Here is a 27,915-nt window from a genome sequence, read left to right on the forward strand (position 1 = left end):
AAAGTATGCTATAAAATAAACTGTAAAAGGCAATGTTAAAGACAGGTGATACGTGTTGTTTGCTTGGCATTTATATTACTGCCTGGTCCTGTTTATCACTTGTGTTGTACCTGGTATAATTAGTCTGCACCATGCATGCTTGCGTGCACATGGGACTTAGCAGTCCTGCACGCCCAACATCTTGCCAGGATCTGCCATATTCCGCAGACTGGGCTACAGTTACAGAAAATATGTTCACATCACAGAAAAAATACTGAACATGTGTTTGTAAATTGCAGCATAGTTTAAGTTAAAGGCTGGCAAAATAATTGTTCTGCCCGTCACAGTTGGAATAAACGAGCAAAATAATGGCGGGAGTAATGGAGGGGTCGGAGTTTGGAAAAGGGGATTTCGTCCTTCTCGACCAACTCACCCAAGAAGCTTTTATGGACAATTTACGACTACGGTGAAATTGTTTTAGAAAATGTTTTTATATTGTGTGACACAAATGTGTGTTTGATTTTGGCTGCACAGTCGTTTTTTTTTTAATGTATGCTGCCTATGGTGATATGTACCTTTCCCTTAACAAAAACGTGAATGGTTGGTTGGTTGGTTTGTTTGTTATTTGATTTTTATTCTCAGTGGGCGAGCAACTCACTCACAATGAGTTTCCTGTTAAACTGTTTTATTGCACGCCTGTAATATCATTTTATGATTTAGTTTCAATTTAAGGATGTCACTGGGTTGGGGCAATGCCTTTAAGTTTTGCTCAACAAAACACAAGCTTTTGAGATAGGTTTAGAACCCACATCCTTGCGAACACATCGCAGTTAAACTAACCATTCCGCCAGTGTGGTGATGTCCCATATTTTACACTTCTTGTATGAGTAACAGGAATAAACAGATGATAGTATGTCAGGCCTATTGAAGTAGTTATGTCAAGATCTCGCGCTCTACCAACTGAGCTACGCAGGCTCAGTGGTCAATCCACCAAAACTTGAATCACAAGTATAAACAAGCATTTTTAAACAAAAAATATTTTTTTGTGTAAAAGATGATATGTGATCCCATCCAAAAAATAAATTTATTTAAAATTATATTTAAAAATCTAAAAAAAAATCTTTGTTAATAGTAAATAACTTTGTTGTTTCAAATATTTATTAATTTTTGTAGGTTCCAAAAAGGACGGATATATACATATATCGGAGAGGTGGTTGTGTCAGTCAATCCATACAAATCCATGAACATCTACACTCAGGATTGTATAAAGGACTACAAAGGTGATGATATAAATGTCAACAATGACTTTGCTTAGTTACAAATGTTACTGGTAAAAAAAGAGAATTTTTGAATTAAAATTTAATACTGGATAATTTTTTAGTCTACTTAACTGGTTTATCTATATCTAAGTTAATACTTTCCTATTTAGGCATATTTTTATAAATTTGCAATTTGTTTGTTGTTATGTTTATGCAAATTTACGACAAGTACTTACCTAATAACTTATTTTACTTATGTTGATATTTTCGTCATCATGTAGGTTTAAAAACTTTATTGATTTTTGCATTAATGCTTGTTTATTTGATATAGGTCGTGAATTTTGGGAACGACCTCCCCACATTTACGCCCTTGCAGACGCAGCTTACAAATCCATGAAAAGATATCTCAAAGACACATGCATTGTGATATCAGGTAAGGGAAAACTCGTTTTTGCCAAGACTCCATTGATTTAGTATTGTTTGTTCAGAGTCTATTTGCTAACAGTAAATCAGGAAAGTTTTTTGTTTGCTTTTGTCGTTTTTGTGAGGATTATTATAATGTCAAAGACTTAATGTTGATTCCTTGAGTGCGCAAGGTGCATTAGGATAATTTATTTCAGTTTTTTTAATAGCTTGTTGACTACATAACACAAGTTGTCCTAAAATAGCCCTCAGCAAAGTCCATGTAGACATTTCCCACAATTTTACATATTTAGAACATTAAACACATATTTTTTTTATTTTTTTTGTTTGTGAACAAATTAACCCACAAACAAATATTAAATATTTTGTATGCCATAATGAATAGTGTATACTGCCTACCTAATTATACTAAATATCGAAAATATGGATATTAATGCCCATTTTGTGATGGTGATTTATTAACAGTTCTTAATTTTGGATATTTTAGCAAAAGCACATTAGGACAAATTATTTTATTACTTTTAATGTTTAAATGTGCAAGTGTTTTTTTACTGTGTAATACGATTTTGCTAAAGATTTCGTAAGAAAATTGAAGAAAGCCTTTCAACCGTTTTTACACCAACACCTATTCTTACACTAATAATACATGAGTAAAAACAATTTCTTTAACAAACATGTATTTTGTGTGACTCAGTGTATACTGTATACTGTCTACCTAGTTGTACAAAATAACAAAATTGTAGACACAAACACCCAATTTTGTGATGCTGTGATAAAGTGTTCATAAATTTGGATATATTAAACTACCCATATGATTAATTTGTTTGTTAACAAGCACCCGATTTGAGAAGTCACGTTTTATCACATCATTATATGCCCAAGTTGACATGAGACATGAAAGGCCACAAAGTCTGAAAAACTTGCCACAAAGTTTCACAAGGCAACAGTCAATTGCCTGAATATGGTCGTACGAAATTATGGTGACATCATAGTTGCCTTATAGAGGCGTGTGACATCATAATTGACGGCCCACCACTCCCGTTGTACCACAACATAAGATTATACCCGGATTACTGAACTAAAATAAACACCATTGAGCCTGATTCCATATTTGATTTGGTCTGCTTTGAAATTTGTTTTTGGAAATAAAATTTAGTGTTCATAAAATTAAAGATTTTTGCTACTTTACTTAAATTAAGTGTAAACTTTTGAAAAATTTGTTAATATTTAGGTTAACACTGGTACAGTGCACGATTTATCGTTGCCAGAAGAGCTCTACAAACTTGATATTATGCCTAGTAATAGATTACATATTGAGCCAAATTCATAAATCATTTTTTTTATCATAAACCAAACAATTTCATACCAAAAAGTAAATTAGTCAGGGTATTAACATATCAATGACTTTAAACTTGCCGATTTTCTCTGGTATAAACAAAGCAAAACTTGGTACGCTTGTTGTTTTTACCACTAGCAAGTCGTGTACCCGTCAACCCTCACAGCCGGAAGTATTATGACATCATTTGCATCCTGTATGATGTCACAGTGTTGATGGTGGCATGATTCTTTTTCTTTATCGACGCACAACCGGTGTAACAATTTGTCAAAAACTTGACGCCGGGCACACCCATTTTACTTTTAACAACACTTCGTTTACTAAACATTTATTGTTATCAAATAAAAGTAAACATGCTTTACTAAAATATTTTAAGTTGTTCATTTGTTTTCAATGTTTTATTTTTTAATCAAAGTTATGTTTTCAATGACACTTGTTTTTTTTTAAAATTTGTTATTGTTGCATAAAACACACAGTATTGCATTTGTTTTTACTCCACTTTTGTGCAAAATATTGTTGAAATAAAAATGTATTTTTTTCATAAAAGTTTAACTAGAAAATTTTCGTATTAAACTGTACAAATATACTACACAAAACCAACTACAAAAAAGCTATAGACAGCTAAAACACCTAAATTCTACACCCTAAAAAATTTATTTTAATTTTGGTTAAATCAGCCATTCTTCATGCAACTCACATTATAAAAAAATATTTATGTTCTGTTATTTTTTTCATAACTGCTTAAATTTAATTAATTCTTTTCGAAACCAGGCATAAAAATCTACTTTTTTATTGAGTTGAATCAGTTGTTTTTTTGCAAAACTGCAATGAATTTATATCCATTTGAAACCAACCTAAAAAATGTAACTTTTTGTTGAAAGGTGAATCTGGTGCTGGAAAAACCGAAGCCTCGAAGATCATAATGAATTACATCGCATCGATCACAAATGTTGGATCACGATCAGAGGTAACTTGCTGTTGAGTACTAGCTCCCTATTGTTACATCACAATGACAGCAGACTTTTATATGAATCATCTCACACCGTAACAATCACCTGCGGTGCTGTTAAATAGGAAACTTCTTTAAAAGGAAATTAGGAAATTGATCTCATGTGCTTTTGTTTAAAGATAATTGGTTTAGGGGAAATTTTCCATTTCTAACGCTGGTTTGTTCGGTAAAGAAAGGGTGCTTCGAACTTATTTAAATTTACACACATGTTAGTTAGTTAGTTGAAGTTTTTTTGAGATCACTCAGCGGTTCAACCATAGGCCCCCAAACCATGAAATTTCAAGGATAATTTTATTTTTATTCCTGTGAATGCATTGAATAAAAACATATTTTGACAAAAAATGTTCTTTTATTGCTTGCCATGTTTTGTTAAATGCTGGTGTCTATTATCAACTTATGGCAATGAAGCGTTTAATTTTTTAAATTGTTCCTCCAATTTTTTAACAATCAACCTCCTCGAAAAAATAAGCCTTTTTTCGTGTTTTTTTTCGATTTTTAATTCTTAAACCATGTGACAAAAATGCTATACCTCCATTTTAATCTTAAATGTGTTCAAATTTCTTATGGATTGCATTAAAATGCAAAATATATTTTTCAAACATTTTTTCTCTTAGCTTGCTAAATACGCCCAACAAAAAAATATTTGCAAATTTGCAGAAACCTAAAAAGGTCTGCAAACACCCAATAAAACATCTAAAATGTCTTGAAACCGATTGACCTGGACAGTTAATATTCTTTGACATGATTTACAGCATTTTAGAAAGATTAGTACCTCATAATTTATTGACGGCCGTTAAATAAAATAAGGGTAATTACGCTGAGTATTTGTGTGCTTATGTGATAAGCTGGAGGGCAAACAAAACCTAAACTTGACTTGGTTTGCTAAACTGGGTAATAATTAATAATTTACTTTCTGTTTCTGTTTATTATTAATTTGTCATTGCAGTATTTGCCGTTTTGCTAATTTGGTATATTTTACTGTAAATGACTTAAAAATTTCTTGTTTGACTTTTTTTTTTTTGTTAATCTCAATCTTAGTCAATACTAAATTGTTTAGTAGAAAAAAAATATTATTCATGTTGTGGTTATGCTTTATGTACTTTCCTTAAGGCAGTGAATCATTAATTGTACTGCAATCCACAGTCACGTATTTCGTTAATTGTACTGCATTCATTACTGTTTTGCCTGCGGTGATTATGTTTTGTCTGTGCTCTGTAAATTGGCAATTATCCAAGATATAAATGCTTGTTTCATTTATTTGTTATTCATTCTATTTTACTCTTTGAGCGAACAACACAAAGAAACACATCAGTTCAGAATATAAAAAAATACAGGCAAAACAAAAAACAAAAAGGATTTTAATTAAGTTTAAAACTATTGCTTTACCACTAAATTATGTACACCTTAAATGATATTTATATCTGTACACTAAACACCTGTCTTTTGTATTATTTTTTGTTTAACATTATAATGATATGCTATGAATATTAGCATTTACTTTTGGACAAATGCATTCACCACCTTTCTAGTTTTCATAAATTTTGTGTTTTTGCAGATCGAAAGGGTTACAGGAATTCTACTGAAAAGCAACGTTATTTTGGAAGCGTTCGGGAACGCGAAAACAAATCGAAATGACAACTCATCGAGATTCGGCAAATATATGGATATTAACTTTGATTTTAAAGGCGACCCCATCGGAGGCCACATCAATAACTATCTGCTGGAAAAGGTATGCACTATTAAAAGTCCTTAAAACTGTTGTATCATGGAGCTTTGTGATACCAAGACACATGAAATCTATGCTGCACATAAACTAGTGTGTGGCCACAGCGTGTACATCTAATGTTGCTCACAGTGGTCCTCAGTGTATTTAGGCATAAAAAATCTAACACTTTCTTATTGAAAAACCAAATTGTTAAAAACATATTTTCATTGTATTTTGTTTACACACCCATAAGACAAAGTATTGTACAAACAAACTTCTTTCAGTGATATGTTTTTGTGCCCGTTCTAAAATTTCCAGGGGTTGTGTACAGACTTGGTGGCTGACAATCGAGTGAAAAATATTTTTATGGTGTTTAACTGTCCAATGCAAAGTTTTCAATGCCTAGCAAAAGATAAATTTACACAGCAAAGTAATCACTTAATTTATTCTTTGGCACAAAGTTTTAAAAAACATAATCTTGTGAACCACTTCATACAATTTATGCAACTTGGCTGTGTTTAATGAAAAAAATAACTTCTCTAAACTTGTTTTTTTCTGTTTCAAAGTCACGAGTTGTCTTCCAACAAACTGGTGAACGGAACTTCCACTCATTCTACCAACTAATGCTGGGAGCCACAGATCAAACACTAAGTTCTCTGCATCTAAAACGTGATGTTTCAGCTTACACATATATAAGTAAGTAGCCAATTGTCTAATTCAAACTTGCTGTCAGTAGGTATTTTACTACTCTTGTTGATAGTGTTTTATGGTTTAACTTGTGTACGATTTTTAGCACTGTTTTTTTAAGCTGATTACTTAGGTGAAATATATATATCTTCAAAGCGGTGGATGACTTTGGACTTTCAAAGTTTTCAGTTTGTTAATATATGTGACTGTTGTCTCCATCTCTCGTACTGAGTTTCTGGTGATTCGTGATTATAAAATGATTATAAAAAATCAAGCACCGTGTAACAATGACAGATAAAAATGTGTTTACCAGTGACCCAAAGTTGTAGCGAGGGGTGAACCACCACCTGCCTGTGTGCGAAGTTTGGACAATATTTTCCGTATTAAACTTATGAACAGATCCATGTATAGAGTTCCATATACATCTTGTCTTGTCAAAGTTTTCAGTCAGTAAATTCTGTTTATTATTTTACTTTCAGACCAAGGCCAGACCAATAATCGTTCAAATGACGATAAAAGAACATTTAAAGACATGGGCGGAGCTCTTAAAGCGGTCGGATTCAGCCACGAAGAACAGCAAAGTCTATTCAATCTGTTGGCCGTCATACTCCATCTGGTAAGCCAAGTTTAATAATGAAATCTTGTTTTTGTTGAAATTATTTTTTCAGTAAGCAGACACACCAAGTGTCTCATAAATTTAGTTATTTGTCCTATTTTTATTTTTATCACGAAAATTCCTGGTTCGTGGACTGAGGGTAAATTTGCACCCCAAGGGTGAATTTGACATGTTTTGGGGTCAAAACATAATTTTGCGAAGTCTGGGTTTTAATGAACATAAAGGGTAGATTTTATTGTTGTGATCCTTCGTAAACAACAGAAAAAGGTTCAAAACTATTGTTCTGGGTTGTTTGGTGCTCTGCTTTTCATTGTCATTGTCGTTTTGCAAAACCACAAATACGTGAACTCACAGAATGAAACATTGGCTCGAAAATACATTTTGTAAAATGTATGTCTGGCATAGACTATATTTGGCCACATATATTTGGCTTTTAAAACTTTCGAAATGTCTTACAGACCAAGTAGGCTTTTAAGCATGTAGGCTCATTGTTTGCAAACACTGGAAAGTGAACTGGCAACATGAAGAGTAACGATATAAATAGTCGCATCATAAACAGTTGAAAGTGATTGGCAAACTATACACTTAAATCTGCAAAAAAAAATTGAAATCAACATATACTTAGATAGGCAAGTAGATGGGGTATTATGAGATTAATCTCATTTTTGTACAGATTACATTTATTCGGAGTGTATTACGGAACAAACTAAGTAATAATTATAAACCAATTTTTTATTTAATTTATGAACAACAACCATAGAGACACTGACATTCGTTGGGCAAACAAGCACCTCTGATGCAAATGTCAGTAGTGGAAAGGTTGTGCATTTTTGCTATAGATTGTCAATCTCATCATAGCAGCTTAAAACATTTATATTATCACAATAACATGAATGAGCGAAACCTTTACCCCCACAGTAACATATACATAGGCAGCGTACAATCATTTCAGTACAGCTTGGCAATAAAAACATCAATCCTGGATTGCATGGGATGAGTGGCTGGCATTAAATGATGATTTTTAAAGATTTTGTCTGCCGTTCAATCAACAATTAACTTTATTAATCATCATACGCCAGGCTCATTGAAGGCGTTATACCGAACCAGGTGGTCTCCAAACATTCCCATATGGCAAGGCATAGGTTATAAAAATCTAGCCTGAAGGGATTCAAACTCACGACAGGAGTCTTTCCGGGACTCGTGCTCTACCAACTGAGCTACACAGGCTTTGAAAGTTGAATCACAAGTATGCTTGTCTGCATAGACACTTAGAGGCTGATCCCCGTATTGAATTTAGATGTTTATCTTAACCAATTATTAAGCGTCAAGTTAATGTCTTGAATCCTGGAATTTTTTTTAAGAAAAATATTTAAGTAACAGGATTTTAAGGGGTCCTTACCATATTATGGTTGGGGGCACTGTTTTTAAAAACTGAGAGGGTGCTTTGGTGTTAATTTACTTTTCTTTGTGGCCAAAGTATTTTGAAATACCTTACAATTGCCATGAGAATGTTATAAATTGTTGTTGTTTTTCCCTAATTTTGTAAGAAGTGATTGGTATTATGTATGTTGTATGGCAAATGTAGTGTTTACTATACAACGTGGGAGTTTCCTGTTGTTTAGCCCTGTTGTGAAACTTTTAGCCTAACCAATAAAGGTTATGCAGGCGCTGGTATATAAATTTTATGTGAATTGGGACCTGCTAAACTATTTTGACACATTACCAATGAGTAACTTTTTTTTATCATGCAAAGAAGTGGTACGAAATTAAAAAATGCCATATTGGTTAGTGTAGTCATCTAACAGCACTCCAGTTTGTTGGGAGTTATATCGCATTAACTTAAACTTCATTGCTTTTAGGGTAATTTGAAGTTTTTAGAAGATGGTGACAATGTTTCGATTCAAAACCCAGAGATTGTTGGATACATTGCTAAACTCCTTGGGACAAGTAAGTTTCAGTGATGTGTTTTATTTACTAGTGTCAGATAAAATACCACATTCAACGTCTGAAGCAGTGGTTCCCAACTTTTATTGGTGAATTCCTTACTTAATAATTTAAAACATTTTGATTCCTCCTTAATAGACTACATAGTAGATGCTAAACCATACAAAGATTATTTAAAATCGGGTATTTTATCAACTTCACAGGTTATACTCCCAGAGCTAAGTGTCTCGTTACAAACCACATGTAAAAAATAAAGTACATTCCTCCCCTAAAGTTTTAAAATTACTTTTCGGTTGGGAACCACTGTTTTTTTAAGCAGCAAAAATATTTCAAAATTTTATTTTATAAAACTTTTTGAATTGCTATTGTTTGCAAAAACCACTTTTGAACTGAAAATTTGCTATTTGGCTTTACTAAATTGTTATGCAACAAAAAAAATTCTAAAATTTAAAATATTTTGCTTACTGTTAGCAAAACCACTAAGGTATTAAACACTTCGGAAAAATAAAATCGCTAGTTTAATTGATCAAAAAAGCAGGTGTTTTCATAATGGGCATTTAAACAAAACCAATTAAGTCACACTCTTTAACTGTCTTTGGACTTTTTTAATACTGTCATGTTCTTTGAAGCCTTAAAGTATTGGCGTTTGAGGGTTTTAGAGCTGAAAATAATCATAACATCCTAAAGTTATTAAACCAATAAATAAACACATGAGGTACAGTATTACAATTTCAGGATAGGCTTAAATGGTTGAAAACCACTTCTTTGCTGGTATAACTAATCTCACAGTTTTTAGATAATCAGGAGTCAATAACTTCTTTCAAATGCAATTGAAACTTAGTTTGCCCCATTTTCAATAAATTAATAAACAATTATTGAAAATCTTCAGACAGTGCACACAGTTTTGACCTATAAGGTCTCATCAGTGCAGCTGGTGACAAGACGTAGGCAGTATTGGCTAGTGTAGCCATCCAACAGCACTCCAGTTTGTCTGGAGACACAGGCAAAAACCCTTGCCTCACTTAGTCTGTTCGGTGCCACAACCGGGCATAAACCACAGATAAATCTGGCTCATGTCACCAACTGCACTGATGGGGCCTTATAAGCCTTATAGCGCGCTGCCTGCAGCTTAGCATTTACTGGCTCGATGCTTTCACATAAATATTAAAAAAACCAACAAATTATGTTAACTTGTAGGTGCCGATGAAGTGAAGGCCGTTTTACTAACACGAGTTGTTGCTGCACGCGGTGAAGTCATCTCAACTTTGCATACCCATGAAGTGACAGGCCACGCCAGAGATGCTTTCGCTAAGGTGAGATAACATGCTTCTCAAGCACTACTATGCAATAAAGTGCCCGCTACAACAGCTTGCCTGTGGTGGGATTCGAACCCACGACAGGAGTCTTTCCGGGACTCGCGCTCTACCAACTGAGCTACACAGGCCCAGTGGAGAATCCGCTGAAAGTCTAATCACAAGCACCGCCTTGTATGCTGCACATGTCAGCTTCGTAGTAGGTGATCACCAGATTGACCAGTATCAGATAAGATGAACATAAATTCATAACTGGGATCAGCCCGGAAGCGTCCACCAAGATTTGTGTGCCATTTAATTTAAAATAATGATAAATATGACTTATACAACACAAGCTAAAATAGGTTTTACTTTGAAAAGTACTGTTTTTGTTTGTCAAAATAGTTCTTTAAATTAATTTGAAGTAGGTTGTTAAGACACCTGAGGACAATTTCAGTTTAAATCCTTGACCACCCACACAAAAGTTATGAGAATATGTTATTATGGGTCCCCTTCTATGAAGGGGACACATATTGTTTTTGTCCGTATTTTTTTTCTTTTTTCTGTCTAACGCTGGTTTGTTATACGCGTTTGGTCAAGAAAGAGTGCTTTAAATTGATTCAAATTTGGACAAATGTTAGTTATTAATCCAAATTTGATCCTCCTGAAGTTTGACCCCGAATGACCCAGCGGTTCACCCACAGGCCCCCAAAACGTATTTTTTTAAAAACGGCTGTACTGACTAAAGTACAGCGTCTTGGAGTTTCATGCTTTGTTGTTTGGTGCAATGAAAGGTATTCTAAAGAATTTTGTAACTTTTTATTGGATTCACTCATTTTACCCCTTAAACCCCAAAATAATAAGTTTTAGGCCCAAAATACAAGCCCTAATGTGCTGAAATGTTAAACAATTGTTTGCAGTAGGTTATTCGTTCAGTATTTAAAATTTTGCCTTAATCTGCCAAATAGTTCCTTTTACAGCCCATAATATGTGTACACTGTCAGTCAGATAGAAGTCTCAACTCTAAAGGGAGTAATTCACTTGTTTACGATTAAGGCGGGTGAATGCAGCGGGAGTGCTCAGCTTGACTTCCGGACAGATGTTTTACGAGACAGTGGTGTCAGTGATTAGAAATCAGCTTTTTTTGCACAGCTATGCTATGTCGTTTTATTAAGTATCAAGCACATTTTCAGTTGTGGAAAATTGTGTTTAAAAACTGACCTTGAACGACAATCTCAAGGTCAAAGTATGAGAATAAATTAAAAGTATTTTTCCCATTCTTATTTACTGATTTTTTTTGTAATTATATAACAATAATGATGCAAAAAGAATACGGACAAAACTTTTAAAAGTGGGTTAATGCTAAAGTTGGTTAAGTTTTTTTTCTTAAGAATCTAAAAATAACCAGGACGTTAAATCTGCACAATGCGTGTGTGGGGACCCATTTGTTTTTGCTTGCAAAAACAATCATATATGTAGATCAAATGATGTGTATAGTAAATTGGTAAATATCATATAGAATATATAAAATGGAAAAATATCAGAAAGCCACCCTTCTAGTGTTATAAATTATATTGTTCAGTCTAGTAACTTTACCAGTTGATCTGTCTAAGTCACTTTCTACTTATAATCTTATTTCTTTTGGTGATAATTTGTTTAGAAACGGAATTGAAAAATAGGATTTGATTTTTTTACTCACCGGTTAAGTGTCGGAAATTTATTTTTTAATTTTTCAGGCGATCTACGAAAGACTTTTTTCATGGATCGTTGAACGCATCAACGGAATCATTGAAGTGAAACTTGATGTTACAAGGTGATAAAATTTAACATTTTGAATCAATCTTTTTTTCATGTTTTTTTTGTTTTATTTTTAACAACACAAATAGGTAAAAAAATTAAACATTTTCTAAGAGGCTTTTTTTATTAATTTTTTGTTTGAAATAAAAAATTTGGAACAAAAATATTCAAACTCATTTAAAACGTAAAAACTTGATTGCAAATAATACTGCTTAAAAGCTTGTATAGTAAATACAACATATTATAATGCCCAAATAGTAGCCCAAATTCACTGTTTCGCAAAATGTTATTGTCATGTTTCGACCTATAAGGTCTCATCAGTGCAGCTGGTGACAAGAGATAGCCCTTATTGGCTAGTAAAGCAATCTTCCAGCACTCCAGTTTGTTGGGAGCAACAGGCAAAAACCCTTGCCTCACTTAGTCTGTGCGATGCCACAATTGGGCTTAAACCACAGAGGAAACTGACTCACAATGGTCAAGAAACTGTTTAGAAACCAAAGTGATTTTCGATTCAGTGACACTATATCAATATACGAGCATCAAGCCAATTAATAATAGGCTGCAGAAATGTCTTGTCGCCAGCTGCACTGAAGTGGCCTTATAGGTCGAAACAATGTGCACTGTCTGCAGCTTATCATAGTACGCCAGGCCTATTACTGGCGTTGTACCGAATTAGCTGGTCACCCAAGCATTTCCATATGGCAAGGCACAGGCTAGAAAAATCTAGCCTGCGGTGGGATTCGAACCCACGACAGGAGTCTTTCCGGGACTTGTGCTCTACCAACTGAACTACACAGGCTCAGTGGAGAAACCGCCGAAAGTCGAATCACTAGCACCGTTGCCTGTCTTGTATGCTGCACATGTCAGCTTCGTAGTAGGGGATCGCCAGTTCGACCATATCACATAAGATGTCAATTTCACAGGTTGACTACTGTCGTGGGTTGGAATCCCACCGCAGGCTAGATTTTTCTAGTCTGTGCCTTGCCATATGGGAATACTTGGGAGGCCGGCTGATTCGGTATCACGCCTGTAATAAGCCTGGCATACTATGATTTACAATGGTATGCCGTAACCGCTGGTCTGCATTTACTGTATACAATTTTTCTAGCAGTCAAGTTACTTTTAAATAATTCACTTTATTTTGAGTTACATAACCAAACATTTTGCTTGGCAGATATGGAAAGAGTACAGTGATCGGCGTCTTAGACATTTATGGCTTTGAGATTTTTGACAACAACAGCTTTGAGCAGTTTTGCATCAACTACTGCAACGAAAAACTTCAACAGCTTTTCATTGAGCTCGTTCTCAAGCAGGTAAAGTGTCTAAATTTGTTGGGAGTACAAGCTAAAAGCCATGCCTCACCTATTCTGTGCAATGCCACAACTGGGCATTAACCACAGAGGAAACTGACTCACAATGGCCACGCAACTGCTTGGGAACCACAGTGAAGTCGGCTCAGTGTCACAGTATCAATGTGAAAGCATAGAGCCAATAAATAAGAAGCTGCAGACAGTGCATACTGTTTCAGCCTATAAAGTCTCATTAGTGCAGCTGGTGACGAGAGATCGGCCGTATTGGCTAGTGTAGACATCCAACATTACATATCAGACAGGAATATTCTACCAACAGCATTTAACGTTACAATTCAATTTTTATCAGTCAGTTTTTATTGATATAATATAAAACACAGACCTATTTTTTTAGTATCCACCAGTGCTCTTTGGACCACCTAGCGGTGTTTAGCAAGTCGTCTGACATTTTTACCGTTTCCCAATTTCTCTCAAGCAAAACCAAAACACGGGAGTCTAACTTCAGGGTGTTTAATTGCTTTTCTAAATTCTTAAATGCAACCTAGATTTTCCAAAATTCAATCCTAAAAATAACTTTTCCTGACCAATATCCCCCTCCAAAAAAATTCTCGTTAAAAAAAATGTACTTGAATCCTAAATATATAAGCTATTGCTGCCAGGCATGCTATCAAGTTTATAGAGCTCTTCTGGCAAATGTAATTTCAATACATAAGCTATTGTTGCAGGGCATAATGTCTATTCCGACGTTTCGACGTCCTATTCAGGTCGCCTTCATCAGGGTAAATAACACTGAATGCGACTAGTACAGTGCATGATAAACAAAGGAAAAAAGAATCGAACGCAAGCACGTCACAATGCAGCGAAAACACCGCGCGATAACGAATGATTGGGCCTCTAAATTACATAAACTTAAAATTGTGGGAACTTAAATCTGTTGGTCTCAATGGGATTTGAACTCACGACCTTATGACTTTTATTCCAGGAACAAGAGGAGTATTTACGTGAAGGCATTACCTGGCAGAATATCGATTACTTCAACAATCGCATTATATGTGATTTGGTGGAACAACCACACAAAGGAATCATCGCAATACTGGACGAAGCTTGCTTAAATGTTGGAACAGTCACTGACCAAATGTTTCTTGAGGCAATGGACAAAAAGTTGAAGACACACAATCACTACACAAGTCGGAGGGTAGGTTGTTTTTGTGTTTTTTTTTTCGGGGTTCGAACCCAGGACACTCCCGGAGACGAATCCCGATCAGGTTTTTTATGTATGTGTATATGGATCAGGCGCGCCAGACCATTCGGCCAAGTTCCATGTTTGCTGGAAATAAAGTGAAAAATTTAAGTTAGATTAGCGCTACATAGTGGTAGTTTAATAAGTGAGCGAACTCACGGCAGACCCATATTTGGTAATTTTTTGATAGGTGGTGCAAAGAGCTGAATTATTTATTTAGCGGCTAAAGAGGGGTAGGGTTGGGAAGTAAGTTTTTGAATTTTTTATTTAGCAGTTTTATTGTTCATTTTATTAAAGTTTTAATAATAATACTTACCCTAACCCTAATAGCCCTAACCGTCAGCATAATGGAGATATACCGTTTTCAATAGGATTGGTGCTTTTTGCGCCACCTATCGAAATGTAGCTATATGTGCGACTAACGTTAATTATGGTGTTAGTGGCTTTTTTCAAATATTTTCAGGTTTTTTCTCTAGATCTGCACAAATCAAAACGTTACCACATCAAAAAGTGTTGGCTATTCTGAATGAAACTTTTCGGTTTTAACGATTTGACCAATCAATTTGCGTTAAAGCCCACCAGTTTGTAAAAATCAGACAATTTATGTGTTTTTCCCTATACCTGCTGTATTAATTTGGACACAAAATGGCGTCCATGAGGCTATATCGCGTAGCAATGGGTTGGACTACTTTTTACATATTCTTTGTGTCGCAAATTGAAATCATGCAGCATACTTACAATATACCTTACTTTCAAATTTAAAGCAATGCAGCTTAAATTGCAACTCTTATTGAATTTAACGCTTCTCACTTCCTCTAATATTACGTTAAATGAAACTTTTTTTTTCAGTTAAACCCCAAAGACAAAGACCTTGTTCACGATCGCGACTTCCGTATTATGCACTACGCTGGAAATGTTACATACTCTGTTGAATGCTTCATGGAAAAAAACAAGGATCAACTATTTCAGGATTTCAAGAGGTTGCTTTACAAAAGGTAGGAGTGCTATGGTTGACTGCACGAAACTGGTTGGGAAACCCGTTTTAAGCTTGCAAAGTCGTGCATGTAACAAGCGCTATGGTTGACTGCACGAAGCTCGTTAGGAAAACCACTTTAAGCTTGCAAAGTTGTGTACGTAACAAGCGCTATGGTTGACTGCACGAAGCTCGTTAGGAAACCCGCTTTAAGCTTGCAAAGTCGTGCATGTAACAAGCGCTATGGTTGACTGCACGAAGCTCGTTAGGAAAACCACTTTAAGCTTGCAAAGTTGTGTACGTAACAAGCGCTATGGTTGACTGCACGAAGCTCGTTAGGAAACCCGCTTTAAGCTTGCAAAGTCGTGCATGTAACAAGCGCTGTGGTTGACTGCACGAAGCTCGTTAGGAAAACCACTTTAAGCTTGCAAAGTTGTGTACGTAACAAGCGCTGTGGTTGACTGCACGAAGCTCGTTAGGAAAACCACTTTAAGCTTGCAAAGTTGTGTACGTAACAAGCGCTATGGTTGACTGCACGAAGCTCGTTAGGAAAACCACTTTAAGCTTGCAAAGTCGTGCATGTAACAAGCGCTATGGTTGACTGCACGAAGCTCGTTAGGAAACCCGCTTTAAGCTTGCAAAGTCGCTCATGTAACAAGCGCTGTGGTTGACTGCACGAAGCTCGTTAGGAAACCCGCTTTAAGCTTGCAAAGTCGTGCATGCAACAAGCGCTATGGTTGACTGCACGAAACTCGTTAGGAAACCCGCTTTAAACTTGCAAAGTCGTTCATGTAACAAGCCCTATGGTTGACTACACGAAGCTCGTTAGGAAAACCGCTTTAAGCTTGCAAAGTCGTGCATGTAACAAGCGCTGTGGTTGACTGCACGAAGCTCGTTAGGAAACCCGCTTTAAGCTTGCAAAGTTGTGTACGTAACAAGCGCTATGGTTGACTGCACGAAGCTCGTTAGGAAACCCACTCAAAGCGCTGTATTATCAAACTACTCACTAATGCTTTGTTTCACTTTTCAGTTCAAACAAGGTGATATCGGAAATGTGGCCAGAGGGGGCGCAACACGTAACGGAAGTGACGAAACGACCTCTGACCGCTGGAACTCTCTTCAAAACGTCGATGATTCAATTGGTTGAAAAACTTGCATCAAAGGTGAACAACAAAAGTATCTAAATTGACTGATATTCATAACTGGGATCAGCCATTCCTTATGGCAAGGCAAAGGCTAGAAAAATCTTCAAACCCACGACAGGAGTTTTTTCGGGACTTGTGCTCTACCAACTGAGCTACACAGGCTCAGTGGAGAATCCGCCGAAAGTCGAATCACAAGCACGGTTGCCTGCCTCGTATGCTGCACATGTCAGCTTCGTAGTAGGCTTCACAGGGACAGACAACGGTTTTTGGGATTCGACTTCCGACGTGCTCGCCACTGAGCCTGTGTATCGATATAACACATTCAATAGGCCTGGCGTACTATAATTTATTTACGAGTATGCCGTGATCACTGGTCTGCATAGCCGCTTCAGTGCTGATCCCAGTTATGAATTTATGTTCATTGCAGCTAGATTTAATTATCACAGCTATCTACACAACCTTTTTGCTAGTTCCGGCCGCGCAAAAGTTACATTTTTTTTTTTGTTGTTTTTAATTCAGGAGCCGTACTACGTGCGCTGCATTAAACCAAATGAGATGAAATCCCCTGTTCAGTTCAATGAGGATAGGTGTAACCACCAGGTGGCGTACTTGGGCTTGCTCGAGAATGTTCGGGTCCGACGTGCAGGTTTTGCCAACAGACAACCTTATGCACGGTTCTTACAAAGGTTTGTTTATTAGGCTGGGATTAGAACCACCAACCTTACGATTGCAATGCGGTTGCACTAACCACTGGGTCATCTTAGAGGCCGAGCTGGGATTAGAACCACCAACCTTACGATTGCAATGCGGTTGCACTAACCACTGGGTCATCTTAGAGGCCGAGCTGGGATTAGAACCACCAACCTTACGATTGCAATGCGGTTGCACTAACCACTGGGTCATCTTAGAGGCCGAGCTGGGATTAGAACCACCAACCTTACGATTGCAAGGCAGTTGCACTAACCACTGGGTCATCTTAGATGCCGAGCTGGGATTAGAACCACCAACCTTACGATTGCAAGGCAGTTGCACTAACCACTGGGTCATCTTAGAGGCCGAGCTGGGATTAGAACCAACAACCTTACGATTGCAAGGAGGTTGCACTAACCACTGGGTCATCTTAGAGGCCGAGCTGGGATTAGAACCACCAACCTTTGGATTGCAAGGCGGTTGCACTAACAACTGGGTCATCTTAGAGGCCGAGCTGGGATTAGAACCAACAACCTTACGATTGCAAGGAGGTTGCACTAACCACTGGGTCATCTTAGAGGCCGAGCTGGGATTAGAACCACCAACCTTTGGATTGCAAGGCGGTTGCACTAACAACTGGGTCATCTTAGATGCCGAGCTGGGATTAGAACCACTAACCTTTGGATTGCAAGGCGGTTGCACTAACAACTGGGTCATCTTAGAGGCCGAGCTGGGATTAGAACCACCAACCTTTGGATTGCAAGGCGGTTGCACTAACAACTGGGTCATCTTAGATGCCGAGCTGGGATTAGAACCACTAACCTTTGGATTGCAAGGCGGTTGCACTAACAACTGGGTCATCTTAGAGGCCGAGCTGGGATTAGAACCACCAACCTTATGATTGCAAGGCGGTTACCGCACTGACCACTGGGTCATCTTACAAGCCGAGCTGGGATTAAAACCAACAACCTTACGATTGCAAGGTGGTTGCACTAACCACTGGGTCATTTTAGAGGCCGAACTGGGATTAGAACCAACAACCTTTCGATTGCAAGGCGGTTGCACTAACCACTGGGTCATCTTAGCGGCCGAGCTGAGATTAGAACCACCAACCTTACGATTGCAAGGTGGTTGCACTAACCACTGGGTCTTCTTAGAGGCCGAGCTGGGATTAAAACCAACAACCTTACGATTGCAAGGTGGTTGCACTAACCACTGGGTCATCTTAGAGGCCATGCTATTACCACTGATTAAACTAAAATATTTTTTTGTGGAAATATAATATTTTTAACAGTGATGGGCCGATACCAGATTTTGAAGCGAGTACGATTACTGAGTACTTAATATAGCGTTGTACTTAGTTGTACATCAGTAGCTAATTTATCTTTTGGGGTACTTGTGTGCACACACGCATGCAGAAGCATGTAGAAAATGGCAATCTCCTCACGACAGAAAGAAACGTAGAACTTTTTCCCGATTTGTGCTGTCTAAAGCAAATATTGGCCATAAGTTGCCCATATTCTTATGGTGTAAATCGGCCTTCGGTACTCGCACGTTGGTATCGAAAACTGAGACAAAATATTTCGATAGCGAGTACGAGTATCGATACCACTGAAATCGTTCGATACCGTCTCTAATTTTTAAAACTGTTCTTTTTCTTTCAGATACAAAATGTTGTCATCTTACACCTGGCCAAACCACCAATGTCGCACAGACAAAGAAGCTGTCCAAGCTCTGATCAAAGACATTGAGTAAATATTGAGTTTCACTTATTAATGAGGCTGGCTTAATTTGTCATTGCAATCTTTAGTAGTTATTTAATTTCCATTTTTTTGTAAGTGTTAAATTTTTTATTCCTCTTCAAATGCCAATTTTGTTTTTTCAGCAAATCTTTTTATTGGTTAAAACCTGAAAAAAAAGTCTCGGTTTGATAAAATATTTTTTTTTTGTGGTGACCCAATAATTTTTATGTTTAAATTTACCTACCGATAAAAAAGTGTTTTTTATTTATTTATTTATGGTGACCACATATTATATTTATAAATTTCTACTTTTTTTCGTTATTCTCAATCAAATACTCAAAAATGTTTAAATTTGTTAATATTTTTTTTACAAAATTAAAAAAATATTTTTCCGTGAAAACCTTGTTTGAGGATAAATTATATTTTTACAAACCTCAATATTTTTCTTTTATGTGTGATCTTTGTCAAATTAATCAAGTTTTTTATTTTACTTCTCTGCAGCCCCCGGTAAGCAAATATGCATGAATTTTTCTGTGATTTGCATGAAATTCTAAACTTTTGCTTGCTTGAAATTTAGAAAAACTAACATGAAAAAAATTACACAACACTAAACTGTATGAAGTAGTTGAAAAAAACTAATTTCTTATAAATGTATTTAAAAATGTAAATTATAATATTTTTTTGGAAAACAATTGGTTGCAAACATAGATTTGTTTATGGTTGTTTTGATTTGATTTGAAGGTTTTACAAAATGCAAAGATTTTTTTATTACTAACAAATAGTGTGTGGTTGTATAAAAAGCATTTATTACTTTGTTTGCTTTTTTTATTTACAGTGTTTTTTCTCCACTAAGCACAACAAAATTTATATTTTTGGCACAAATTTGAAAATCTTTTTTTCGTAATTATATTTTTTACCACTAATTCAAATGTAACTTTAAAATGCACAAATTTGATACAAATTCAAGTTTTTTTCTAAACGACATTGTTCTATTTTTGTTTAACTATTCTTGGTATGTTTGAAGCTTGTGCCTTTTTTATGAATTCATTTTGAGGCTACAGTTGTTATTTTTCCAAACATTGTTACGTCATACAGGTTTGGTCATGACGTGGCTTACGGCAACACGAAAATTTTTATCCGAACACCGAATACTTTGGTCACCTTGGAGGAAAACCGGGCCCAATTGATTCCACACATTATTGTGCTTCTGCAAAAGGTTAATTTATTCGGTTTTTTATAACAGTGTTTCCTAAACTTTTTCTATTGTGTTTATTTATGATTTCTATATTTTTATGTAATGACTTTTATGTTTTTTTATGATTTCTGTGTGTTTTTTAATGATTTTTGTGTTTTATTTTATGATTTCTGTGTTTTTATGCTTACCATGTTTTATTTTTTATGATTTCTGTGTTTTTGTTTTTCTTTCAGAATTTCTATGTTTTTATTTTATATGATTTTTATGTGCAGATGTGGAGAGGAGCGAACGCGCGACGTCGTTATAAACGAACAGTTGCAATCTACAGAATCATGAACGCATATCGCATGTACAGAATGAGGAGTTACTTGATGGAGATGAGCAGGTATTTCGATAGGTGGCGCAAAGGAGTTAAATTATTAAGATTACTCGATATTATGCGTAAAACTACTACCACAAGAACCCACTGTAGCCAGGTTTGCTAATTCCGGTAGGTGGCGCACTCAAATATTTTAAATGCATTTTTTGTGTAAAAAATGCTGACGGTTAGGGCTATTAGAGTTAGTCTGAAGTTTCATAGTAATAATAACAATGAAATCAACCTAAAAACCTAGTTGTTCATGTTACATTTAGTCCCTAAACCCAGTTTCACTGTTTTTTTAATTAGCTGCGCTCTTTACGCCCTCCATCGGTATTTAACAAACCGTGTGTGCTGTGAGTTCCTGTGTTAGTAGTTCTACCGATTTTTGGTTGATCAACTTTTAATTTTGCTGACGTTTTCACAACAACGTGTTTTGCAGGCGATTTAAGAACGTGAAACGCACAAAGGATCTCGGAAAATCGATTGTTTGGGCTACACCACCGAAAGTCCTCTTGCATTTAGTGGAGCAAATGAAACAGATGCACGCAAGGTACCATACAGAAACATAGTTTTACTTGTTTATAAGGTACAACGCGAAAATAGTTTAGTACTTTTAAATTACGAGACATAATACCGAATCAGCCGGTCACCAAGCATTCTCCACCATATGGTGAGGCGTAGGCTAGAAAAATCTAGCCTGCGGTGGGATTCGAACCCACGACTGGAGTCTTTCCGGGACTTTCGCTCCACCAGGTGAGCTACACAGGCTTAGTGAAGAAACCCGTCGAAATTCGAATCGCCAGATTAATCTTTAATCAGTTAGGATAAACATAAATTCATTCCATCAACCTGGCATTGTTCCAACTTTAAAATTTAAACTCGGCCGTCTATTTTATTTAGATGGCGCGCTGCTTACCTCATTCGCTCTATTCCTCAAGATCAGTGGCCTCTGTTGAAACTGAAATGCGCTGCTTATGATGCTCTGCATGGAAAACGTCAGTCGTGGTTAAGACCCCGGAAATGGGAGGGAAATTACCTTGCCTCGGTGGGTACAAATATATTTTCTATTTGAATAAGTTTTTTTGGTTTCTTTAACGTCAAGGTTTTAAAATTGCTATACGTTTATGCAGTGGTGGGATTCAATTTTTTGTCAGCCGGTTCTATCACTTGAGTCATATTTTTGAGTCGGTTCTGTTACAAAAAGTCCATTGACTGTAACCAGTAATGCTAACCGGTTCGCTGAACTCTTAAAATTTCGTGAGACGGTTCTATAGAACTGGTGCGAACCAGCTGAATCCCACCACTGTTTTTATGTATTCTGTTGTGTTATTAACGTTATTCCATTTCCCAGATGTCTGACAATGCAGCTCAGGCTTCTACATTTCTGTCAGCTTCAAATGCTCTTCGGTCGAAACATCATTTCAACAAAGTTGTGTTCTCTGCTCACATTAGAAAGGTACTAGTGTTGGATTTTGTTGTTTGAATGCAAAGTTTGTATAAATGCAAATCTGAAAAATCGCGATTCCGTTTAATTGCATTCTGATTGTTAAACTGTAAATTAGCAATATTTGGGAAAATATGTTGGTAATTTTAGTAAAAATGTATGGTAATTTAGAGCTGTCATTGAAACTGAAATATTATGGCTGTTTGCAGTTTGTTTTATTGCATACTGAATTTTGAATTAGCTTATCATTAGTTAAAAAAATATTCCGGTTTATTGCATACTAAATTCCTAATCATCGCCTATCTTTATTTAAATTCGGTTTATTGCACACTGAATCCCAAACTATAACCCAGGGATCGGCAACCTTTTAAGCGACGCGTGCCAATTTACTTGTTATTTCCATGTGTTAATGGCCTCGCGTGCCAACGTTTTTTTAAACAATTGTGGTTCGTGCCAGCAGATATTTATAATAAAGAGAAAGTTTTGTGCATGTAAGGCTGAATTCTAAGACAATGGCATGATAAAAATTATAAACAAGCAGTGTAACAGTTTAAATTACTACTTAATTATAAACGCGCAGGTCGGTTGGCGTGCAATGAAATGCCACCTCACGTGCCAGGGGTTGCCGACCCCTGTCATCATATCATTAGTAGGAAAAACTATTGTGTTTTTCGCACTTTACACACAGAAAAACTGTGCAAAATTTTCACATTTCGGTTTTCACTCAAAAATTAATCGAAAAATATAAACAGTTTGAAAAAATTGTTGAAAATGTGCACATTATGACGTAATATTTTACCCTAAAATTTGAAATTTAAAGTTCGAAAAATTTAAAGTTTTTATTTGCAGATCAACAAACACAACAAGAGCGAGAACAGAGCTTTACTCATCACTGACAAGTTTATCTTTAAACTGGACCCAGCGAAGAAATACAAAGCGATGACTTCTGGAGTCCCACTTCGCAAGGTGATGAAGATTATTGCTTTGCGCAAAATAGCTGCGTAAAATCATCGTGTCATAAACACTACAGTCAATGATTGTAACCATGTATACACTTGGGCACAAACAATGCTTCACAAGTAGATAAGATATAATTGAATTTTTAACACTAGTGGCCGTTGATGCGACATGTGAAGAGACTGTTTACACTAAATTTAACTGAAAAACTTTTTCAACATACTGCAAAAGAAAGCCAGTAAAAAAACAGCCGGTAAAAAAAGAAAAATCCAGCCTGCAGTGGGATTCGAACCCACGACAGAAGTCTTTCCGGGACTCGCGCTCTACCAACTGAGCTACACAGGCTCAGTGGTGAACCTAACAGCATAATTCACGTCACCCGCATTTTTTTCATTTTCGATAGGTGGCGCAAAGCGCACAAATCCTATGGAAAACGGTATGTCTCAAAATATGCTGACGGTTTGGTTTATTAGGGTTGGGGTTTGCTTAATGTGGGTCTCCTGTGAGATATGGTGTTAGTAGCCATACCACAAAAAAGGCTTAGGAACGATTGACTAACATTGCGAATGGTTTAACTTCATCAGGTAACCGGTGTTAGTGTGTCAAACGGAACTGATCAGCTCCTTGTGGTTCACATCGACGGTGCGGATGACATTGTTGGTTGCATTCATCTCACAAACCCAAGTCAAGACGACCGAGTACCAGAGGCGGTCGCTCACTTTATGTCTGTCATGAAAACGTAAGTAAACTGCGTAGAACTGAGATGCAGACACTGTTTCAATCAAAAAGATCTCATCAGTGCAGCTGGTGACAAGAGATAGACCGTATTGGCTAGTGTAGCCATTCAACGGCACTCCAGTTTGTTGGGAGTAACAGGGTAAAACGCCATGCTTCACCAAATCTGTATAATGCCACAAGTGGCGAATTTAAACTGACTAATTTTAGATTTACGTTGCACAAGCCCGTTTAGTCATTATCCACCAACTGTGCCCATCACTATATGCTCTTCATAACGTTTTAACATCGCACAGCTATTTCCGGCTTGGTGATTGTTTTAGTGCAAATGTGTTGCTATGTTTTTTTCACCAAGCGAAATAACTTAATTGAAACTTTATATTTTTAGGGAGTGCCATACCGATTTGCGTGTGAACGTTTCTCAGCAAATCCACTGCAAGCTTGGTGGGAAACAGAAAAGTATTTCAATCGACGCACAAAATGGCGTTTCGTCCAACTTCCGGAAGGTCACCAACACCGTTTTGAACCTGACCACGACCTCCACTTAAGGTCACTACAGGTCAACTCTGCCCGAGGTTACTCCAGTTCAAATGTCCCCCTTGAGCTGATGTGCAACATTTTTTGTTAGGTCGATATTTTGAGACCTAGATTTTTGTATGTTCTGTGAGGTAACTTCGGGTCATATTGGGCGAGGTTACTCGGGGTCAAGTTTCCTGTTTGAGCTGATGTGCAAAGCGGTGATTTTTTATTGGGTCTACATTTTTTTGATGTCCTCTGAGGTAACTTCGGGTCATATATGGCAGGGTTACTCTAGGTCAAATGTTCTCCCTATTTAGGCTGATGTGCAAAGCGGTGAATTTGTATTGGGTCGATATTTTTTGACCTGGGATTTTCCGATGTGTTCTTAGGTAACTTTGTGTCATGTTTACAGGGGTAACCTTTGGTCACATGTTCCCCATTCTAGCTCTTTTATGGCGGCCATACTGTTAAACTTGAAAAGTCATTTGGTAATGTAACTTTATGTCAAATATGTTGGGGTTACTTCAGGCCAACTCTGGTGGGGTCACTTTGTGTCAAATAATCCAAGCTTAAGATAATGTTTCATTTTACTGGGGCGAAACTGAAGGTCGCTGGGGTTACTGTGGGACATTTTTAGCAAGGTCAAAATGTCAATTGAGCCCGTTTTAACCAGTGTTCAATATTTTTAACCAGCTTTTATTTTTTATTTTTTTTAAAACACTTTCAAGTGAACCGACCAAACTGTTGACAAAAACAGACAATTCCGGTTAAATGCATACTGAATCCCAATTACAACATTCCACTTAATTGCATAAAAAGCTCGGTTACGTTCATCATAATCGTTTGTATTACTTTAATTGTTTTTTTTATTATTATTACTAAATGTAAACTAAGTGAACAACGCTTTCTTGCATACATTAGTGATTGAATTTTTTAGTACATTACTGCTAGTCTTGTGAAAAGCTTATGCAAAATGAACAACATTTTATGCATTTAGACATAAATTGTGAAAATCATTCCATTTTTGCATGTAGCCGCACTTCCTAAGTTTTACAAAAGAGGCCTTAAGTCAGAATAACAGCACTTTTGGATTTTTACATACTCACTGTATGAGTTGAATTATGCTTGTAGACATTCAATTAAATTGTTTTGGCACTGTATTTTAATTTTTTTTTTAATTGTTTACAGCAAGACCATAATGTTTCAAGTGTCATTTTTAAACTTCGTTAAACAAAACTGACGGAAAAGTGATTATGCCATTTTTGAACAAATTAAAAATGGGATTTTATTGTCCAAATTTGAAGTTAGAATTCGTTTTTATTGTGAAATATTTTTTCTGCTTGCTTAAATTGTGCTTTAAAATCATTGATGTCAGTTTCTGAAACTCACAACATTGTTTTGTATATTTTGCATCTTTATTTCAAAATGAGTAACTACGGTTGACAATATAATAGGCCTTTTCAGTTGTTTCTTTTCAAAACCTTGTTTTTTCGTTTTATATCAAAAAAACTAGTTACAGTAAAATGTTCCTTCAGTTTAATTCCAATGTATTTGTTGCTACAAACCTGTATTTTGTTCAGCCAACTTTGACCCTAAAATAACATTTTGCATGTTTTTAACAACACTCTTATTTACATATATGCCTTTGCCAAGTGATGTATTAAAAATACTTAAACCCATTTAATGTAAAACCTACTGCTCAAATTTCTGCACTTAATTTTCACAATGAGTGTATTTGATAATTTCGCAATTATGTGATATTTTTGTTCTTTTGCGTAGAAATGTCAATCAGCACTAATATAGAGTGGATTGCCCATTTTGAAATGGTAATTAATAAACAGAGAAGCGTTAGAACTTTGTGTGATGTTTGTATTTCCATTACTAAAGAGAATTGTCAGCTTGATTCAGTGCCAAGGTTGGATGACCCAGTGGTTGGTGCAACCTCCTTGCAATCGTAAGGCTGGTGGTTCTAATCCCAGCTCGGCCTCTAAGATGACCCAGTGGTTATTGTAACTGCCTTGCAATCGTAAGGCTGGTGGTTCTAATCCCAGCTCGGCCTCTAAGATGACCCAGTGGTTATTGTAACTGCCTTGCAATCGTAAGGCTGGTGGTTCTAATCCCAGCTCGGCCTCTAAGATGAACCAGTGGTTATTGTAACCGTCTTGCAATCGTAAGGGTGGTGGTTCTAATCCCAGCTCGGCCTCTAAGATGAACCAGTGGTTATTGTAACCGTCTTGCAATCGTAAGGGTGGTGGTTCTAATCCCAGCTCGGCCTCTAAGATGAACCAGTGGTTATTGTAACCGTCTTGCAATCGTAAGGGTGGTGGTTCTAATCCCAGCTCGGCCTCTAAGATGAACCAGTGGTTATTGTAACCGTCTTGCAATCGTAAGGTTGGTGGTTCTAATCCCAGCTCGGCCTCTAAGATGAACCAGTGGTTATTGTAACCGTCTTGCAATCGTAAGGTTGGTGGTTCTAATCCCAGCTCGGCCTCTAAGATGAACCAGTGGTTATTGTAACCGTCTTGCAATCGTAAGGTTGGTGGTTCTAATCCCAGCTCGGCCTCTAAGATGAACCAGTGGTTATTGTAACCGTCTTGCAATCGTAAGGTTGGTGGTTCTAATCCCAGCTCGGCCTCTAAGATGAACCAGTGGTTATTGTAACCGTCTTGCAATCGTAAGGTTGGTGGTTCTAATCCCTGCTCGGCCTCTAAGATGAAAATTTTGACCCGATTTTTTTAAAAAACCCTATGGCTATAGCCTTTCCGTTTTGTCGATATTTTGGGGTGAAAAAATCGAAGAAAAATCCGGTTTTGGGTGGGTTTTCGTGGGAATATTCCAGTTTCAAACCGGTTTTGACTGGTTTCTGCCTCCTACCGAACCTCCAAACCGGTTCCAAAAATCGACAATTTTGACTCGATTTTTGAAAAAACCCTAAGGCTATAGCCTTTCCGTTTTGTCGATATTTTGGGGTCAAAAAATCGAAGAAAAATCCGGTTTTGGGTGGGTTTTCGTGGGAATATTCCAGTTTCAAACCGGTTTTGACTTGTTTCTGCCTCCTACCGAACCTCCAAACCGGTTTGAACCGGTTTCTAAAATCGACAATTTTGACCCGATTTTTGAAAAAACCCTAAGGCTATAGCCTTTCCGTTTTGTCGATATTTTGGGGTCAAAAAATCGAAGAAAAATCCGGTTTTGGGTGGGTTTTCGTGGGAATATTCCAGTTTCAAACCGGTTTTGACTGGTTTCTGCCTCCTACCGAACCTCCAAACCGGTTTAAACCGGTTCCAAAAATCGACAATTTTGACCCGATTTTTGAAAAAAACCTAAGGCTATAGCCTTTCCGTTTTGTCGATATTTTGGGGTCAAAAAATCGAAGAAAAATCCGGTTTCGGGTGGGTTTTAATGGGAATATTCCAGTTTCAAACCGGTTTTGACTTGTTTCTGCCCCCTACCGAACCTCCAAACCGGTTTAAACCGGTTTCTGAAATCGAAAATTTTGACCCGATTTTTGAAAAAACCCTAAGGCTATAGCCTTTCCGTTTTGTCGATATTTTGGG

At 36.7% G+C, this 27,915-nt stretch overlaps 1 protein-coding gene and 2 non-coding genes across 3 annotated transcripts; 1 reads left to right on the top strand and 2 right to left on the bottom strand.

Moving 5' to 3' along the window:
• The first annotated feature begins 257 nt into the window (after positions 1-257).
• Positions 258-26,212, top strand: LOC145217942 (unconventional myosin-Id-like). The gene is made up of 24 exons (XM_080085316.1): positions 258-445; positions 1,153-1,259; positions 1,570-1,671; positions 3,879-3,964; positions 5,562-5,735; positions 6,278-6,407; positions 6,878-7,014; positions 8,874-8,961; positions 10,156-10,271; positions 11,987-12,063; positions 13,222-13,360; positions 14,340-14,552; positions 15,447-15,592; positions 16,601-16,733; positions 17,235-17,401; positions 19,070-19,156; positions 20,243-20,363; positions 20,615-20,727; positions 21,143-21,253; positions 21,604-21,748; positions 22,055-22,159; positions 22,997-23,113; positions 23,689-23,843; positions 24,228-26,212. Exons 1-24 carry the CDS (start codon positions 348-350, stop codon positions 24,385-24,387), a joined length of 3,027 nt encoding a protein of 1,008 aa, XP_079941442.1. The 5' UTR covers positions 258-347; the 3' UTR covers positions 24,388-26,212.
• On the bottom strand, positions 10,329-10,402 carry Trnas-gga (transfer RNA serine (anticodon GGA)). Its single transcript has one exon. It is a non-coding gene; the product is annotated as a tRNA-Ser (tRNA).
• Positions 23,376-23,449, bottom strand: Trnas-gga (transfer RNA serine (anticodon GGA)). Its single transcript has one exon. It is a non-coding gene; the product is annotated as a tRNA-Ser (tRNA).
• Positions 26,213-27,915: the final 1,703 nt, after the last annotated feature.

Source organism: Phallusia mammillata, chromosome 3 (genome assembly GCF_965637545.1).
Source record: "Phallusia mammillata chromosome 3, kaPhaMamm4.hap1.1, whole genome shotgun sequence".
NCBI lineage: Eukaryota > Metazoa > Chordata > Ascidiacea > Phlebobranchia > Ascidiidae > Phallusia > Phallusia mammillata.